At 36.0% G+C, this 20,877-nt stretch overlaps 1 protein-coding gene across 4 annotated transcripts in view; it reads left to right on the top strand.

Moving 5' to 3' along the window:
- The window catches only part of WWP1 (WW domain containing E3 ubiquitin protein ligase 1), a 65,625-nt gene that overhangs the window by 20,093 nt on the left and 24,655 nt on the right, over nt 1-20,877 (top strand). For 2 of the 4 annotated variants that reach the window (XR_015703069.1, XM_087750294.1), the window contains exons 2-7: nt 8,279-8,369; nt 12,077-12,215; nt 14,579-14,703; nt 17,518-17,655; nt 17,748-17,814; nt 19,967-20,148. Coding sequence is in view for 3 of the 4 variants with exons in the window: in XM_087750294.1 (XP_087606420.1) it covers nt 8,300-8,369; nt 12,077-12,215; nt 14,579-14,703; nt 17,518-17,655; nt 17,748-17,814; nt 19,967-20,148 (721 nt within the window). In the remaining variant the exon portion in view is untranslated. Of the gene's footprint in view, nt 1-8,278; nt 8,370-12,075; nt 12,216-14,578; nt 14,704-17,517; nt 17,656-17,747; nt 17,815-19,966; nt 20,149-20,877 lie in introns of those variants that run through there. The other 2 variants (XM_087750299.1, XM_087750310.1) reach the window with 2 other exon arrangements.

Here is a 20,877-nt window from a genome sequence, read left to right as displayed (position 1 = left end):
GTTAATCTGAATTGTAAATGATTTTTTTTTTTTTTTTTTTTTTTAAGGATTTCTTATGTGTCGGACATTATAATCAAAGTACTGTGGCCTTTCTGGTGTTTGTGTTTATGCTTTGTAACAAGGAAAAGTAACTCATGTCAGTAGTAATGTTATTTTCCCATGACTCTCCATGGAACTATTTATTATGTTAAATATCCACAGGTTTTAGAGTTTCAGTTCACTTATTTCTTCCACACCCTATCCTTCTTTCTTCAACCTTTCCTACCTTTTTGCTTGAGGAGGGCAGGAAAAATCTTCAATAGATGAGCTTCCTTATTGGAAAAAAAACTGTACCGAGAAAAGATTTTTCTGCATTTCCATTCTTGTTTGGAAGATAAGCTCTGATATAGGAAAAATAATATTTATGGCATTATGGTGATTTTACCTACCCAACTCAATTCTTACTTATATTTACAGTAAATTGAATTAAAGACATTAATGGGGAGGTTAGTAATATTTAGGCATTTGCTCATGTACTTTTTCCGTGCTTAGTGCATTTTACAACTAGATCTCAAGTCTTCTTATTCCAGTTTTGGGCATTCAGGAAGACTTTTGATTCAACAGTGCTCATTCATGGTGTAATCTATTTGTGTTTATTTTTTTCTCTTCCCTTATCCACCATGTTCTATATTATTTCTAGAACAGAAGTGTCAGATTAGCAAAAGAATAAATCATTCATTAAAGCACCATCAGTAAGCCCAAATACATTGTGATTGAATATAACTCATTTTAAATTACAATTGTATTCATTTTCTGTTCAGTCTTCTGTCTTGTATCAGATGAAACTGTAGTCAGTTTCAACTGAGGGACACAGTGACTTGTGAAATCCTCTACCACAGCGTTATGGGTGGTTTCTGGGTGGTTTCCTGGCTATGTCATTCTCTTTGGTTAGGGTGGTGTTTTTTGGTTGGTTTGTTGTTTTTTTTTTTGAGTGGGTTGACCTTCTGTAGGTAATTGTAGGGGGCAGACCATGTTTCTTGGATAAATATTCCCTTGATACTCTTCTGATTTGCAGATCTTCTGATTTAAAGTTAAATTGAAAAGCCATGCTGTATAACTTCTTGTTTCTGCAGATTTAACATTCTTCTTACATTTGAACTGTTTTGTGTGATAGGATTTTGCATCTGTTGTGAAATGATATCACAGGTAATTATACCCTACTATCTTAAACTTGGTACAGTTTTTTCTTGTTTTACTCCTAGCTTGACTCCTGTGGTATCATATGAGTAAGGAAAGGACTTCCTGTGTTGGTTGTTGCACTCTTCTACATCTGAGTTTCTTGGTTCTTCATGAAAAATCTCCTCAATTATTGATTCAAAGCATTGGTCACTTTATAAATATGTTTGCTGCTCCAGTGATACTTTTTAGCTTTCAACTTCACAAGAAATACCATCATTTGTTTCAATATAGCGCAATAGTAAGTCTCAACCAGGTGCATTCATTACCAAATGTGTAATGTCATTTAAAATTTATCTGCTTAAATTCCATGAATAAGTAAATAATCTACTAAAGACTGAAAAATAAATCAATGAAATATCCACTAGTGTGATTGTCTTTTATTTCCGATGTTTCAATAGCATTTTGAGATTTAGAGAAAATTCTTCACAGAAGTGTAAATTTATAAATGCTGTTATTGTTAACTAGACTGTCTTCCAACTGTTGATTCACGTGAATGATGAAATAGTCCTTTAATTGTTTAACAGACTACTATGTTGGCCATTCCGTGGTTTTGCTAGGGTCTTATTTTGTCCTAATTGATCTGTAGTTACCCAAAATAATTTATACAACTGAAGTAATATTAATTTTTAAAATATCTGTTATAGGCGTTAATAAACAGACTATGCTCTTCCAGTTGAAGTAGGATGGTTTAGACAGAAGCGTTGTGATAACTATAATCTTTATGTGGCTCTCAAGACTCTCTCCATTCATTTTTGGTGTCCAGGAATTTTGGGGCACGAGTGTTGTGTGTGTCAGTGAAACAGTTCTGAAAGTAAAGCTTCACATCCTTTAGACCAATGAAGTTTAACCTAGAACTTCAATAAAGAGTTGTAGCAAGTTCATATTTGGGAATGTGTGGTGACTGTAGCCCTGTTAGAATTAATCCCCTGATTTTCAGAAAGATTAGAACTAAAAGGATGGTGCCTTACATTGCCGTATGTAATCTTCTTTTTAAGATTATGTAGTGATAACCTCAAAGACTTTAACCCTTAATCAACATGTTCAGTAGCCAAACTGGGCAGTTATTTTGAGTAACAAGAAAAAGGGGTTTAGGGCTGAGGAAAAAAAGGTGTGTGCATGATGCAAGAAAGCAGTAAATGGTGCCCATAGGACATAGTGTTCCCTTGCCCATTAGTGGTTGGGGCTTGCACTATTTGAAATAAAATTTTAAAAAAATTGTTTATTTAACACACACACCACACCCCTCCCCGCATATTTCAGTGCTTCTTCACCACCTGTTTTCATTCTCATATAGGCTTTCTTGCAAATTAGATCAAGAAAGTACTGGTATTTTGCTTTTGATGTTATCCCTGGTTGTGAAAGCTTCTCAATCCTCCAAATGAATATCATCACTTCCCTTTGTGTAATGGCTGTCCCATCCCTTCCTTCACAAAGATCAGACAACTTGTTTAGTTGAAATTTTAGTTATTTTGGGCCATGCATATAGAGTTTCTTCTGGCTCATAAAGACGGGAGGCTGCTAATCCTTGAAACTTCCAGTTTTTCAGTATTTGAAGAATTTCTAGTTGTAAAAATTTTAAAAATCTTTCTTGGCTTATTAAAATTTTTACTTCTAATGAGGCAAGAGAGTGATGGTGTAATCCCATCCTGGTGGAAGTCTGCCAGTCAGTGACTTCTTTACTGTCCCTGCCTAGTTTCATACAGTATATGCTTGCTCTCTCTGCTGCAATCTTGTCCCCCAGAAACCTGAGATTTCTGGAAACATCTATGTCAACACTAGTCTTTTAATTCAGTAGCCTTTATTTTTGTTTTCTGCATGTTCCTGATATATTTGTAGATGACGAGCAGGTTTACTTCCAGTCTTTATTATTTTTAGACTCTTTCGTTGTCTTTATTTTCCCAATAGTGCTCTTGTTCTGTCCTTTCCTTGAATATGACAATCAGTAATAGTACCTTACACAGTGTCACTAATACTGTTTTTATCACTACTGCAAACAGTTCATGTGATAAATAGGGTTGTTGTCCTGTGTCCCATCCCTCCCTCCCCTCATGGCTGCATCGTGGTAGTAATTTTCTTATCAAAGGCTGAGGGGCTAAGTTTTGGATTGTGCTTCTCTTCTTCAATTGTGCAGCAGCATTTGTCATATATCCAGAACAGCCTTCAGGGAGTAGTAGGTGTCCAAAACTCTAGATAAGATCCTTCACCGTGTACAATGTAATTTGGCCAACTTTTCTTCCTGAAGGCTTTGTTTACCTGGAAGAAAGACATGTTCAACTGAGAGTGAGTGTGACCCAGTGTGCATCAGGCAGTGAAGATTTTTTTTTTGTTTGTTTTTTCAATAATACGGTAAGAGTAGCTTTTTGGATCTTGAATGAAAATTATAAACATCATGATGTTGAGCAAGCTCTCTCTTCTCCCAAGAGAACCAATGTGCATCAGAGCTGCTTAGACAATAACCTGTTAACTTCATCTAAAAACATCAGTAGCTGAGTTTGGATAGTTACTGATGAAAATAACTGATGACTGAAGCCTTAAATAATTTTTTTGACATATTCCTGAAAAATAAGTTACTAGAAAAAACCAATTGATCAGTTTTCTTCTTTTGACTCAGATAAAATTTAATGTTCCCTTCCCCCTTAATTCCTAACCAGTTCTTAATTCCTAATCAGTTAAGCAAGGATGGAGGGGGCTGCAGCTTTGGAATCTTTTGAACATGGTGAGACCAGAATCAGTCAGTTCAACTAATTTACTCTGTTCAGTAAAGCCTTTTTGAATATAAAATATGACATAAGACTTTCTTCATGTATTGTTGATAGAAAACTATGTTTATTGAAAAAACTTGAAATGCTTTTTTTGCACTTCCATATATTTTAATTTGTTTTTCTAAATAGTATTTGACATACATGTTAATGCAGTATTTTGTTTACAACATAGTAAAAATTTGGAACTGTAATCATTGCTGTGTAAATGTACCTAGGTGTACCATATTGGCAACAATATGATATAGACTTCCATTAGAGAAGGATGCTTATTTTACAGGGGCAGAAACAGAACATTGGGGCACTGTTGATGTGGAATGCAGTCGTGTAGTTGTTGCAGAAACATGCAGCCCCTCAGCCAACCTCAAGCCTAACTTTGTTTCGTCTCCATCCTCTGTTGGGATCTCCCTGGCATTGTAATAATTTCTCCCATGCATCATTGTCATTTTTCCCCTCAAGGGGAAAGATGCAAAGCTAAGTATAGTGAATTCTCACTTCCCTGTTATCAGGAGATTGGCAAACATGTGTTTTCCAAATGCAGTTAGCAGTTTAGTGGCAAGCAGAGCCAGAAAGTCAGGTTAGGGCAGGTGGTATGCCTTGCAGATAAATCAGCACCTGAAACCTGAAGTCTGAGGAGATTAGGCAATGAACCTGAGGACTTTGACACAGTTTATTTCTTTATTTCTGTATTTATTTTGCTTTGTGCATGCTAGGACTAGAGTTAAAAAAAACCACAAAACCCAACCAACCAACCAACCACATAAAACCCAAAAACCCCTAGCATTTTAGATCTATGCAGGTTGAAGAGTAGGAGGAAAGAAACCCAGTAAGAATAATCATAATTTGTCAGTAACAAAAGTATGCCTAAACTAAATTTTTAGTGTATGATTAGAACTAGATTGCTGGTCTTGGTTTCTTGTGAAGAATTTAAGTTTTACTTGCTACAGAATTGATTGCATGTATTCCTCCTTTGATGTCTTCCATATTAGTGGCCTCCAAAGTGGGGTGTGCAAGACCATCCATTGAGGCGTGGGAAGAAAATATTAGGACTTACATTTTATCTGAAAAATAAGAAAGAAATTAAGCTCTATTTAATATACATATTAACATTGGCACCCTCACTCGGTTCATGTGTCAGATGGTCCTGTGTCATGTATGGTTCACAAGGTGTCCTGAGGGCAGATTTAGTATTCCACAGTGTGGAGGGGTCACCGTAGCACCTTCACTTATTCGTCTGCTTTCAGTGTATTGCAGTGTATGCAGTTTATGTGTGCCCGGCTAGGTGGATTTATGGATTATATTATCTAGTTTTAACTAAACTAACACTCACAAAATGGGCAAGTGGCTTAAAAAAAACTCCTGCAAAGAGACCACGGATTGAAGATAATGCTAATAATGTGAGCACAAGTGAACAATAGGAACATGGCGGAGCTGACACTTCTCCTGCTCCTCGTATGAGCTCATGGTCAGCTGCATTATGAGGTAAAAACAATGGCAATTAGGTCTGACAAGATGTTGGCCAAAAAAATGTGGGTTTATTAAGAAGGCTATTTGAAATATGGATGTACATCCACTATCGTTAATGATGAACCTCACCCTAAGAGGATATTGTACCTTGAGATATCAGCTAGTGATAGTATGAAGCCATCACAATTAGCAAGGCATTTAAAAACTAAGCATCCAGAACATGAAGACAAACCTCTACAATTTTTTCAGCAATGTTTAAAGTCATGTGATATTCAGTCCAGTACTTTACAAGATTTCACTAAACTTAATGATAGATCTTTAGAAGCATCTTTTGAGGTTTCTCAATAGCAAAAGACATAGAAGCCACATACAGTTGGGGAAACACTTGGTCTTCCTGCTGGAGTAAAGATGTCTGAAATAATACATGGAAAACAATATGGTGACAAACTAAAATGCATTCCTTTGTCAGCAGATACTGTTGGAAGATGTCTGGAAAACATTGGCAAAGATTTGAAGAAACAAATACTAGAAAAAATTAGACAGCGTGGGAGGCTTGCTATACAGCTGAATGAAAGTATAGAAGTTTGTAACATGGGTCAGCTTACCGTAGTTGCTAGATTCTTTGTCGATAATGAAATACACAAAGAACTAAGTCACTAAGGAAAGATGTACCGGAGAAGATACATTCTTAACAATAAATGACTTCTTTAATAACAATTTTTTTTTTTTTAATGGAAAAACTGTGCAAATGTAACCATTGATGGAGTGGCTGCTTTGACTGAAGTAGAAAGGATTCTGGGGTAAGGTTAGAAGGAGAGCACCGCATGTGGAATTCATTCACTGCATCACGTGTAGGCAAGCAACAAGGAAGTTGGAGCCAGAGGTTCACAAAGTGCTGCAGGATGCCATCAATGTAGTTAATTGTATGAAAACAAGACCTTTAAATAGTAGAATCTTTACAATAATTGTAATGACCTGGGGAGAGCCCAGGAAAATCTTTTGTACCATGCAGAGGGGTTCGCTGGTTATGGCAAAGTGCTTAGAAGAGTTGTAAAACTTAATTACACGTTTTTCTTTCACAAAAAGACGAGTGTTCTGATTTTGCTGACCTGTTCTGTGATGACAAGTGGCTGTCAGCGGTGTTGCTGACTAAGAGATATTTTCAAAAACATAGACACTTCATGTGTGGCTTCAATGTGAAGGTGACATTTTAACAATGAGCAAGAAGGTGACTGCTTTTTGAAAGAAAATCGTGCTATGGAGAGAGCATTTTAAAAATGGATGTTTGGAAATGTTTCCATCATTGTGTGATTTTGTTGCCAGAAAAGATGTGTGTCTTCTATAAAAACTCTCATATCTGTACACTTAAACTTGGAAACAGAATTTCCTCACCTGTTTAAGAGTCTTCCAAATGAAGAGTTTCAGGTGGTTTTGAGCCCATTTGTTAAAAATATGATACTGCAACACCTTCCATTAGTTTGCAATAACAACTGATTGATATCGGGAAAGATGGAAATTTAATGGCCAAATTTCAAGAAAAACCTTGTATAATTAGTGGATGGGAATGAAAAATGAGTAACATGATTTAGTAAGTGCAGCCAGTGATGCACTTTCATTTGGATGTACGTATCTTTGTAAATTGTCTTTTACAGCTATGACAGCCGTTAAAACCAAGTGTTGAAATAAACTGAATTTAGAACCAGATCTTCAAATCACTGTATTACAAAGTGTTAAGCCAACATTTAAAAAAATGATGAAGCATATTCAATCACATGGCTTTCTCTCAAAAAATATTAATAATTTTTGTAGTGAGAGCAAAAAGGTTTTTTGTTCCATTAGTAATAAAAATGAATTAAAAGTACTGTTTATTTCATCTTTATCTCATCCTTTTTAATTTCTATTTTATGTTTTCTAATGTACAGAATATATTAGCACAGTAGTACCTGTATACAATTTATAAATAAATATACACATTGGGGGTGCGTGCTCAAAAATTTTTTACTGATAGAGGTGCACGATCAAAAAGGTTTGATGACAACTGTTCCAATATTATTATTGATAAAAATTAATGTTCACGGAAATAAATATATGGAATTTAATCCAGATCATGGAAAGCGTACTTTAAATGTACATCTTCTTTTCTGATGAAAAATAGTTGTCTGATGGAAACAGAGAATATTTTATCTGTAGCTTTGTTTCAGGTGTAGTAATTCAGGAAGATGGGAGTGATGTTGTCTGCACGTGCTTGAAGTGCTGGGGTGCCCCAGCTAAGATCAGAGCCCCACACTATTTTAGTCACCGAATGATAAGATGGGGTGGTCCTTGTAAAGTGCTGACTGTCTCAATAGACAAGGGAAATTACTTGTGGGTGGACAACAGTGGTATAGAAAGGTGATGGCAGATCTAGGGGTAGAATTTAAATGTTTGCTGTCTGAATCACTGGCGTTATTGCTAGAGTGTATCGTTCTGGGGACAGCTTGATTTTCAACCATGGAAATGTTTCAGACGTTTTGTTCATTTGAAGTTCTTGGTGCTTAGCTCGTCTGAAGTCAGACCATAAGCATACCTCCTGGAGATAGGAATATTGATATATCACAGCTGAATTTTTTTTCTTGCCTTACACAGTTGTTCTAAACTATATAAATGTGTGCATTACTGAAGTGTCTTGGCATCCTCAAAGCTAATGTGGGACAAATTTCCAAAGTAATTTTTTTTTTTAACTGGTGTTATGAAATAATGCGTTCTGCCATACCTAAGTAACATTTTATTTAATAGTTGCAACTAGCATGCAGAGATAAGTACTTTTTAATGTTACCTGTGTGCCTTTTTTTTAGGCTAAAGCCTAAACCTCTGACATGGCCACAGCCTCACCAAGATCTGATACAAGTAACAACCATAATGGAAGATTACAGATGCAAGTAACAGGCAAGTAGTGATTTGTATCATGGTGATTTTTACAGGAAAACGTATGTATTCTAAAAAAACAATCTTTGAAATGAGTGTGAAAATGGACAAGTATAATTAATATTTTAATTAATAACTTGAATGTTACAGTTAAGAATATGACTAATATATGTAGATGAATTGAAGCTAGGTAGAGGTAATATAGTCAGTTGGATGACAGGGTTTAATGATCTCTTTAAATTAGGAAAAAAATGAGATTCAATACAACAGTAGGGACAAATGTAAGGAATTTTTCTTGGGAACAAGTGATTAGTGGCACAAATTCTGTAGAGGGAATGCATATTATTGAAATTCTACAAAAAAGGTGGGCGGTTGTAGTGAACCCCAAGCTGAAAATGGGTGCAATGTTATAGTGAAGCTGGAGAAGAACTGGAGGAGATCACAAAATCTGCTAGCCCTTCAGAAGATAAAGGTCTTGATTACATATCAGGTAAACATCTGTTGAGAATAACACAGGTATCCTGTATTATCCTTAGAGCAGCAGGTTGGATTACACAGACATATGGAATAATTTAGGTTGGAAGGGACCTTTGGGAATTTCCTAGTTCACTCTTCTACTGAAGGCAGGGCTACCTTTGAAGTTCGATCAGGCTGCTCAGGTATTGTCCAGTTGAATTTTCAGTATCTCAAAGGCTGTAGATTGGCAGCTTATGCTGGTGATAAACCGCATCACTGTGAAAATGTTTGTCCTTCTATCCAGTTGGAATTTACTGTGTTGCATTTTGTGACTGTTTACTTTTTTCTTTTTGCTGTGCTGGTTTTCATAGTTGGAGGCAGAATTCAGCCATCCCAATATCTGCTGGAAGGGAAACACAGTGGGCTACAAGCAATTCTCAAAATTTCTCATTGTGTTGGGGACACTTCTTTCAGTAGATGTTGAGCAGGGCAAGTAGGTTATGCATTTTGCTTCTCATGGATAAGAACTGGTTAGGGATGTGACAGTCGGTGTCAGTCTTAGCTGCTTTTTCTGTGGGATGGCAGAGCAGAACAAAGACTTGTTGTAGTCTGAAGATAAGCAAAATGCATCTAGGTAAACAAGTTTGATAGCTAATTGTGACAGTGTTTCAGTAGTTAAAAGTGAAAATGTTACCAGCAAGTAGTACCGTGCATAAATATATATACACATAAATGTATGTGTGTGTACGTATGTATATAGGTATTATTTTACCATTGATGAATAACTTGAACTTTCCAGGGATCCTGAGAAATCTGGGAACCCTGAAGTAAGAATGAATGCATGACCAAGAATTTATTAAGGCCATCTTGAATAAAATTTGGAAAAAACATGAGTAAGATACCATGTTTTAAAGAAAGATGCATCTCAAGAAAGATACATCATGCTGGATGGTCCAGAGATGGCCATGTTATCTGAGAAAAAATACATCATTAGAGAGTCCCCAAAATGGATATTTTATCAAATAAGAGAGGAACCTTAAAACTGATTAATGTTGTGTAAGGATCACATAACTTGACAACGTGATGAATCATCAAAAGTGGCAATAATTAATAGCATAGATGGAGCCACCTGTAGATTGAATATATATAACTGTAACAAAGTGAGTTACACAAATGACCTGTCACTCCAGATCTGTGTATGCAGAAATGATCATTTTGATATCCTGTACTGTACTGCTCCTTACGTAAGTCTTGTATTTTTGTGGCACTGGAGCTTCTCTTGACTTCAAGAGATCTGGTTCAAGGATCAAAGTGGAAGAAAATCCGTACAATTTTTAGGATTAGTCTTCTGAAGGTTTAGTTCTCTAACCAGTCTTTATTGCAGGATCAGAGGAACGCCAGTGGCAGTACAGGGAAAGAAGTGGGAGACACAGGAGTGTGGGACTGTAGTATTGCTGACCTACACTGTTTTTTTCAGATTAGTTTCTGCTGCTGTAGAATCTAGAGTTCTATTTCAAGAACTATACTTAAAAAGCACTTTTATAAAGGCAGCAAGTAGCATATACTCATTTTGTAGACAAGGAAATTCGTAGGGAATGGTGACTCGTTCGAGTTTGGACAGTTACAGCATGTTGCCAATAAGTTTTGCCATCAGTATTTTTTCAAATATACTTGGTGAGATATCTTTTCTTGTTAGTTCTTTTTGAAGTCTTTTGCTAGTATTTATTACTTACTCCTAATTTTTTTTAAAAGCAGTCCTAACCAAAAAGTGATAATGGACTCCTTTCATGTTTGGGGACTCAAGACTTAATGACTTAAAACATAATCAGATAAAAGTCAGGAAACTAAAAGGAAGCTTGAATATTATGACTAAACACCTATCTTTTAACAAATGTTGCAGTTGCTTTTAGAAAGCAAAATATGGAGGAAAAAAATGTGGAAGAAGTAGAGGTTGTTAAAGCCTAAAAATTGATCAAGATTTTCAAATATGACCCACGTGTGGAATTATGGTTTTAGTCTTACACATTTAGTCTTTTCTTGTTATCAAGGCTGCAGTTCCTTTTTATTACACATGACGCATGACTTAGACTGGACTTTACAAATGTGAGGGAGTTAGGTGTGCACCTTTTAACTGAAATTAAGTAAAAGTCTGGCTAATGCCTTTAGACTCTTGGACACTGGCATCCCACTAACTTCTAAGTAACTAATGTATACATCTCGGAATACTGTAATCCAGAAATACATGACAGACCTTTTTTGTCTCCTTTTCACAGTTTAGTTAACTTCCACTTATTTTTGAGTTAGCAAGTACCATACAGAAAAGTAACAGGGAAGTTTTATTTCTACGTGGCTGAAAATGCTCAGCTTTGCTTTAGTTTGAAAGTGAAGGGAAAGAGAATCGCACTGAAGTGTGGGAGGAATGAGGGAGAAGGCATAGTCAGCAGGTAGGTACAGCTGTGAGTCCATTGATGTGGTCTTCTGAAGACAACATCTGCATGAAATAGGATTTAAAATGTTGGCAGTTAGGCTGCTGTTGTTTTTTATAGTGACTTCCTCAGCTGGGTGAGGAAGTGGGAGAACAGATTTATGTTCAGGAGTACTGAAGACCTCACCAGTGATTCGGAGGTAAAAAATAGCTTCTTTGGTCATTTGCTATTTCTTAATTGTTGAATATTTAGCTGAAACTTTAAGTTCATCTGCAAAGGTGTTTAAATAGGGAAAATTTGAGAGTTGATTTCTTTTAACAAACTGATGTGCTAAACCGCAGGTTAACCACACATAATGTGGGCCAAGGAAATGAAGCTCTGTATGCAGGCTTTGCTATACAGGGACATTTTGAAATAGGCTTGAACTGCATATGCTTTCATAACTACATATAATTAAAAAAAAAAAGTCTGCCTGATAATCTCTCAGATGTATCCTACTTAGATATTTTTCAGTTAAGGGAAGAGTAGGAGGAACAATGAGAAAATAAACAAAAGAACCCACATGATTTTCAGTGTTTATCCCTAAAATAATTGTTGTGCTGTCTCTCCAACCCATCCTGCCAGTACATGGTGAAGAGAATATGTCACGCTTGGTTTCAACTATCTCACAAAGTAGCTTTTGAAAATAAAAGCTGCCATTTTAGTATTGACCTTTTTATGTTCAGCAAAAGGAGAAAAGGTGAGCAATAACATTGCCATGCTGTGTTTCATACATTGTGTAGGCAGTACGTTTTCTGTTCTTCAGCAACAGTATGCTGTTATAGATAAAGCAATGTATTTTATTAGTTTCTAGTGCCAAACTGAAACGGAAAAAGAATTGGTTTGGAACAACTTTCTACACTGAATTAACTGCAGATGGAGAAATTAAGAAAACAGCAAAATCAAGTAGTTCTTCAAATCCAAAATGGGATGAGCAGCTGACAGTGTAAGTAGATTTTCTGGTTGTTTAATACTATTTATTAGGCAGACATTGCAGGCAAATATTTACTAAGCTTGGCTGCCTACATAGTTTTCTCTGGCTGTTGATGACTAAATGCACACATAAGATGATACTTACCTCAAATGATTTTTTTTCTCAATTCTTAAAATGTTTTGAGAATATTTTTTGTACAGAGGGTGTTCCTTGCATACAGTTGCTAAATATGGTATACTCTTGATATTTGTTAGCACTGTGGACCATTCAAGTTTAAGGTTCCTCTCCAGAAGATGTTACTAATTGTAACCATGTCATTCTCAACTTTAAAAGGAAAAAAAATCTCAGCTGGATAAGTAGTAGTTATGAGGAAGGTCACTTTTTCCTGTAAATTTCCTAATGAAGGGATACACACACAGAAACAGTTTACTGCAGAGTGACCTTGCAACTTATCCTAATATTTCACCTTTTTAATTTTCTTGTGGCTTAATTTGGTTTAACTGTGCTACAGGTGTAGATACACCCGAGTATGACTCTGTGAAGAGCTCGCAATCTTGCACTGTGCAATTGGCTAGAATGCATTATTATACAAGCAAGATTGTACTGCTTCAGATTTGGGTCTGGAAACAGCATAGCTACTATCAAGTAGCATTGAGCATGGGCCAGTACATTTTACAGCATCTGACCTATTTTTGTGCAATAGCCAGCTTTGTTAGTAGTAGGAGCCATGCCAGGTTCCTATAACTAAGAGTGCTGGAGAGTGGGGAGTGGTACAACATACTTAGCTTTGGGGAACTGTTTGCTTGGGAGCACTTACTTATTAACTGCAGACTTGGGCTGAAGCAAGTAGGGTATTCCTCATTTCTCAATGTTTCAGGTTTAGTAGAGTGCATTAGCCCTTTGCAATATTGCAAAAGAGAATAATATAGTCTGGGACCTGATGATGACTTCCAGGAGTTATTACTAGTACAAGTACAGAGCTATCAGTATATTCACAGATACCAGAGTTTCTGTTGAGGAGGCAGGTTTGATTTGGCGGGATTTGGTGAGCTGATAGAAATGAGGTAATTTGGCATGCACAGTACAGCCGAACAGACTCATTCCATCATGAGTACTACTAACTTTGGATCTTACCCTTATATATATATATATATGAGGTATTCTGGCCCCCTCTTTCTCTGGCTGTTGGAATGGTATTGTTCCTTCAGTTGCCCAGTCTATTTGAGGATAAGTGAACTCTCTGGCTTACCAAATTCCCCTCACTTTTATGGGTCTGCATGAGCACCAGCAATATATTCTCTGTGGGTAGGTGTTTTTTTTTTTTTTCTTTTCTTTGTTGAGCTGGTCTTTTAGTAAGACTTCCATTCGAAGGCAGCCCATTCAAAATGCAGAAATGTATTTGCTCATGGGTTTCAGCAATAATGATCCACATTGTCCAACATGTTAAAGTGACTATAAAGCTAGCCCTGTTGTTAGGAGGGTGGGGGTTGTTTTTAGTATTGTTTTCATCAATGCTGATACAACTTTCTGTATCCAATACTGATGGATATGTGGCCTTTGACTTTTTGCTGTACAGTGATTTTACTCCATTTTTCACAGCCAGGAGCACTCTTGCAGTACTAGACCCTGTACTACAAAACTTACTCTCCAGGACCTAGCATAGCTTCCTGTTTTCCTTCTTGAGCAGGGGAGAGATCACTGCCAAAGGTTATCATTATATTACTGTAATTGGGTCCTTTACCTTTCTGCTTCCCTCCAATTTTTACTTTAGCTTCATCATTTGATTTTTACCCCTCTGATTTCTGTGAGTATGCATTATGGTTTTATATATATTTGTGGATTCACAAATAATGTTTTATCAACACTTTCATGGCAAGCTGACACCTGTTAAGTGGGTTCTTCCTGCTTGCAAGTAGCTGATTGGTTGCTTTTTCCTTTTTCTAAAATATTTAGTATTTTTCTTTCTGGTGACAGACAAATACACTTACCACCTTTTCCTCCACATTTCATAATGTGAGTTTTTAGTTAGGATTCTGGAATAGTGAGGAATAAGGAAGATATGTCTTTCATAAATAAAGTAAGATATGTTTTGTATAACTGAGATTTGAGCTTAGTGCAGGTTATTCTGATACTCCTCAAATTCCTTATGCTATCGTAGCAATGCACTTTAAGTTTGATCTTAAGTATAAATATCATAGTGTTTGCAGTTCTTAGTTAAAAATTTCCCCTTGCAGTACAAAAACTTCTTTTGGTTAATTAGTATCAAGAAATACAATAAATATGAGAAAGTGAATTAAGTTCAAATATTCCTAATAACAAGAACAAATACTTTAAAATCTGTATATATTTTTTAAAAGAATGTATTTTATATGCAGGAATGTGACTCCACAGACTACGCTGGAATTTAGAGTGTGGAGCCATCACACTTTAAAAGCAGATGCTTTATTAGGAAGAGCCACTGTAGACTTGAGACAAGCTCTGGAAATACACAATAGAAAATGTAAGTTATCATGAAGGATATTTTGAGTAAAGTAGAATTATTATTACTAATGTATATATCAAACTGGCAACCAGACTACTAACTATACATGTAATTACAACTGACTTTCAGTTGATGTCTTTACTTGTCTCTTCTAGAGATGTCTGTGCTATCGAGAGCAATTTAAATGTAACAATGGGATATAATAATTTTGAAACAAACATTAGAGTATGTGTTACTACAAATTAAGTAAAAGCAGAAGTGATTAAATACAATGTTTTGTGGCAAACTAATAACTAATTTGCTAGAAGATCTGTTTTAGACTTGGTAAAAAAAAAAAAAGTCTAAACTTTCAGAAAAGCCATCGAAGTAATTTTTCATGTTTTCCTTCTCTGGAATCGCTAATATAAAGGCTGGGTATTTTTTCCTCATAATTTAGCTACCCAGAGAGCAGTAGGAACCACTGATTAATGAAACAATTGAGAACTTCCTTTTAGTACATTAGAGATTGTTATGTTCTATGTAACTTGTAATTTTAATTGTCTTTAATAGAATTAAAACAGGTCTTCTTTATCTAATTTGCTTTTTAAATTTTTTTTCATTAGTACAAGAAGATGGTGAATCCACACTTTAAATTCCACTCCAGAGTGGCAGTAGAATTCCAGCTAAACCAATCTCTAACCTTTTTCACAAGTTAGATATACAAACCTGAAAGCTCTGTTTAAGGAGGTGGGGGGAAGGGAGAGCCGAAATAAAGCTTCGTTTTTCTGATTCCTACAGAAAATTGAAACAGAATGCAAAATATCAAGTGGGGTTTCTTCAGCAGTATTATAAAGATTCTGCCCAAGATTCCATAGTTAAGCAGAAAAATTGCTTCTGTTTTAAATTAAAAAAAACTGTATCAGAAGAAACTGGGTTGTAATAATGATAGCAAAAAAAAATAGTTAATATTTTAACTATTTCTAACAAAATAGTTAATATTTTATTACTGTAGAGCCAGGGGACGTAGGATCCAACAACTTGGCAAATTCTTTCAGGGAATGGTTGACTGAGTTAGCTGTACATTGCACCGAAAGTAATTTATGTGCAGTGTTTCTGATTTGGGCAAGTCAGCAGTTTGACACACACCGGATTATCCAATAGTTCAGTAGTAGAATAATTGGGTTGGTATCCTTCAGTTGTTCAGTTATTGATACCTAATCTAAAATGCAGCACTTGAAAGGCTCTTTACTGAAGAAAATGTAAAGCGGAACCCGTTCTGTAAATGCAGAAACTTTAGATTAGTGCTGTTACTTTCTCCTGCTAACCACCACCAGTATTGAATTGCTTCCCACACCCCTTCCAGCTTTCTTGCCAGCTCAGTTGGAATACAGCCACCTGTTGATCTGGTTTGAGGAGATAACCTGTTAAAATAGCAGAGGCTAAACCAGTCACCCTTTGCAGAAATGATGATGTATAAATATGTTAATTTAACAACTCAGTGGTAGGCTAGTTTCTTCTTTCTCTTCTTTCAGGTAGTACCATTTTCCAAAATGCAAATTGCTAAATCAGTAATTCTGCAGATTTGGGAGCTTTGTGCTTGCTCCAGCAATTTGAAGTACTTTGAAATCCATTGTAATATAGCAATGTCTGCTAATAAGTGCTGCCCAACTACACTGTTGAACCTGCTCTTTAAAGTAACAGGTTGGGAGTATCTGGCAATAGCTTATGGTAGCCTTCCCTGTTTGCACGTTTATTATTCATTTATGGTATATGTGAAGAATGAAAAAAATAAGGCAATGCTAGTTTAATGCATAGAAGTGCACAGCGAGCTTTAACTTTAGCTTGGAATGCTATCATATGAGGGAAATACAGTGGTATATTTTGAAACATTAATCTTTTAATCTGAGACCGCAAATACTAAAGACCTTAACCATTTTAACCTGATTAATGTGAACTCATAGCTGACTATGTTTGGATTTATGACATGTAGCTTTTACTGCTGTACTAGTAATAGTTGATTTAGAGAGAATTACACGGCTTCCACAGCATGTTTTACCTCTGGATTATATATGTCTCTCTACAAACGTGTGCATTAATTATCAGTCATGTTGAATTCTTTTACTGCACCATGTACACGTTTTTTTGCATATCTCAATTATCTCAAAGTTTCTTTTGATGAAAATAGTTTCTGATTTAATTTTTGATTACTTGAGGTATCCTCTCTGTTACTGTTTAATCCTTGGAGTTGGGATGTATGAAAATGGAAGGATTTACTAGAAATAATTTTAAGAAATGAGGAAGGACTCTATGCAGTCTTTGCATTTAGTTCTTCCTCAAAGTGATGTTCTTTTCAGTGGTCTCTTAGAATTAGTTTTGGAAGGTGATGTGAGAAATGAACATAAGCTCTGGTCGTAGAATGAGGTTCCCTGTGACTCGTAATATTTGGATGTGTAGTTCAGAAGTTGTTTGACTTTAAGCCTTCCCATGTTATGTAAGTAGTGCATAATTTCAAAAGCACTTAGTGGAAATAACAAACCCGGGAAATCATTAACAACTAAGTACTGAAACTATGTGGATCCTGTAGCATACCTATAGAATACACTATATAAATGACCAGTTTATTTTTACAATAAACTGTGCTTTTACCCACAGCAGATGTAAATTTACACAGCTCCTTAGTGATTTCTATGTTGATTTGAATCATCTGAATCTCTCTCATGTTCAGTTTTGTACAACTAAATACGTGTATCGCATTTTTGTGCTGAAAGTCTCTTTTAATGTTGTTTAGAATTTAATCTTTCCTTTACCCCTTCTCTCCTTCTCTCCCTCTACCCACCCCAACTCCATTTTTAGTGGAGAAGGTGAAAGAACAGTTGAAACTCTCTCTGGAAAACAAGAGTGGCATGGTGCAAACAGGTGAACTGACAGTTGTGCTAGATGGTTTGGTTATTGAACAAGAATCTCTTACAAATCTCGGTTCATCAGCAACCAGTAAGTTAAAATAATTAAATCAGATGGTAATATTTTCATTAAGATTTCAAACAGATAGAATATTTCTGTTGAATTTGTTTCTTACTGTTCAGTAGAAGTTCAGCAAAATGGCGAGGCTGTGCATGACAGCAGAGATGCTTCAGCAAGAAGTACATCCAGGTTGGAATTTATTTTTGTGTTTTATGCTGTGTAAAGTATATTAGCAAATTTATCAGTTGAAATGTTTGGGTTGTTTGTGCTTTGTTGTTTTGTTTTTGTTTTTTTTTTTAATTTTTTTGAAGGGGATAGATTTTAACTGTCAAGGCCTAAATTATGTTACCACAGGCTTTAGAAACATTACCTGTATGATAATTACATAATTTAGCTTGAGAAGAATTAAATTTATAACTCTGCTCTTCCTGTGCTGGTAAGAGTCAGCTGTCCACTACTTTATCATTGCCTTTTGGATGTGTAGCCCTCTGAACATAAAAATTCAACTGCTTGGAAGTCTACTAAATGCTGCAGCAGAGATTAGGGAAGCAGTGGTTCAGTGTGGGTTTTGTGTACTTATTCGGTTTGTTTTTTTCTGCTGATTAAGAACCTTTTCTATTCATCTCTACCAACTTGTTGCAGTGTACCATCTGAACGGAAGGAAGAAGGAAAAAAGCCTAAATTACTTCCCCCTCACCCAGTTCCTTTTTAAGGTCGTGATCAGGAATTTAAGAGACTTGTATTGAGTTTAGGAAGCAGTATTCAGAACACTGAGGCAAAGGTTTTGCCTGCTTCAACCTGAAGTGGCAAGAAAAAGGCTTTGGGATCAATTTAGAGCTTCATTTTTGGCTTCTCTATTTTTATACCAGCTCAAGGACTGCCTGGAGAGAAGTAGGAGTAGGTTTTTTGCCCCCTCACCACTAGTGAGTCAAATAGGTCAACATTCAGATTAATTTAGTGTTACTGGCCTGCTCAGTTACCTGGCAGTGAACCCGTTTCCATTTAAGTTCTTTACACACGCTGGAGTGAAAAAACATACAGTTGCTATGCATTTGAGTGACAGGGACGTATTTGTCCTTGTATGCTCAACTTGATTCTTTTTTTGAATATGTGGATGTTTGTTCCCCCATGGGTGCCCAGTATGAGGGAGTGACAATAAAAAGTTGCTTCTCCTTAGTTTTCATTAGAAAGGTTTGGGACTGTTAAAAGTTATTGGAAACACATCTGCATACCATTTTGAAACAGTTGTCACAATCATTTGTTTTAATTCAGCTATTGTTGCTGAGGTGTGGCTTTTACTAGGATTCTGCTCTTGATGTTGATATTTCTATTACAGCAGTTTTCCATACAACTATCCAGTAGTTTTGATTTACAGTTTTGAAATTGAGATGAAGACAAGTTTTAAGGTAGCTTCCATACATGTCTTTAGTAAGCAAATTGGTTTTGTAGTCTAGAATTGAAAAGGAATAATACTTTAATTCTCTGTTTATACTACTCATTTGGAGTTGGGTAAGTTAGCATTGAAATGCTGCTGCTTCTTTTCTTACTCTGCAAAGGGGGACTTCTAACAATTCTCACGGTTTTTTGTCATCTGTTTAACCTCTTAATTTTTAGCCTCTGCTCCTTGAGAAGATGGGGAGTTGGCATTGAAATTAATTTTCACAATATGTGTCTCTGGTGGGTGGCTTTAAGCATTTTGGGATAGATTTAAGTGAAAACAGTGTAATTGAACAAGACTTTCCATTCACAAGCCCTTACACTACATTTATTTCTGTGTGGCCTTGTAAACACAGAGCTGCCTGTGTGTATCTGTCCTCGCAATGTCCCGTCCTGCCTATGCATAGAGAAGCTCATCTTATTTTCCTTTTATTGGGGGAGAGTGTTGTTACATTCTTATGTTATGACTAGAATAATTCTTGGAGATATGACAAACAAAACCAATTGTTCCACTTTCTTAATGAGAGAAAAAGGTTTCCTGCTCATAGCTGCACTTTGGAAGGGTCCCTAAGGCAGTTCTGGAAGATGTGGCAGGCACATCAGTCTACCCGACTCAATGCTAATGCGTCATTACAAGTAAAAGATGAAGTGGAAATGGAAAATCTTACCTGTTTTAAGTATCTGAAATCCTCAAAACCAAAATTTGCCTTTTGTTCCTTAATTGTTTTGGTCTTGCGCTTGACTGTCATCCAGGCTGCAAACATTGTGTTGAAAACTGTTGTGAATTTAGGTCTGTTTCTTTATTTGTCTCTTTAGCGTGATTTAGTGTAGAATTTGGTTTAGTTGCATAACTGCTTAACATGTTGTTTGTTGTAACCTAAAATGATCTTTTATTTTTGCCAAGATCTGCTTGTGACATTTCTAACGGAATAGACAATCAAGTACCTTCCAACTCTGTAGTACAGAATACATTCTGTATAGAAGCTGTTAATGGAGACAGCACACCATCTCCTACTCATGTTGCAGCCAGACCCAAAAATACACCAGTACCAAAACCACTTGCAGCTCAGCCTGCCAACAGCACTGGTAAGAATGGGAGAGTTATGAGAACATGTTCCATAAGGCTTTTTTATCTGGTTCAAATGTATCTGAAGTTGAGCCACTTTTTCGATATATTTTTTGTTAGATTTCAAAAATACTGAAAGGATGTTTCTGGGCTTGGATTTATAATCTTGCATGTCCACTTCTATGAATGTTTCTGGAGTAGATCCATTCTTAAATGTACTAGTTTTCATACTTTCCCATCAGTTCTCTTCTCTGATGAAGAAAGATGTAAAGCATCCAAAACTTCCATTTCTCTGTCCCAGATGACTAAACCATATTACTGATGGTCTGCAGGAAAACTCAGATTTCTTTCACAATTCATTTGAGTAACTATAGTTAAGTTTCTTTTGCCATTAGATAAATCTGATTTTTAGTGCTGTCAGGGAACTACTGTGCTTTGAGTTGAGATGTGTTGCAGACTCTCCTTGCCTTCCGTTGTTTCAAAACAGATATGGCAAATACTAAATTTTGTTTTTCTCTTAAATGCAAAAACTTTGATTATGACTACAACTAACAGTCAGTACAGTAAAACGAGGGAAAAGGAAGACTTTTTTTATTTTTGTTCCTCTGGCAAAACTTTGCATCTAATAAAGACTGTGCTTTCTAAGCACTTTCTGCCTTTTCTCAGCTGCTTGAAAGAGATTACAGTGATAGCAGAGGAAAAAGATAACCTTAAATAGAAATAGGCAAGCTGTTAATAAACAGTAGAAC

This window comes from Nipponia nippon, unplaced genomic scaffold (genome assembly GCF_047370975.1).
Source record: "Nipponia nippon isolate SJK-2023a ecotype South Korea unplaced genomic scaffold, ASM4737097v1 scaffold_1, whole genome shotgun sequence".
Classification (NCBI taxonomy): domain Eukaryota; kingdom Metazoa; phylum Chordata; class Aves; order Pelecaniformes; family Threskiornithidae; genus Nipponia; species Nipponia nippon.
Note: the sequence above shows the minus strand (reverse complement) of the source record. Positions and strands in the feature narration are given on the sequence as shown.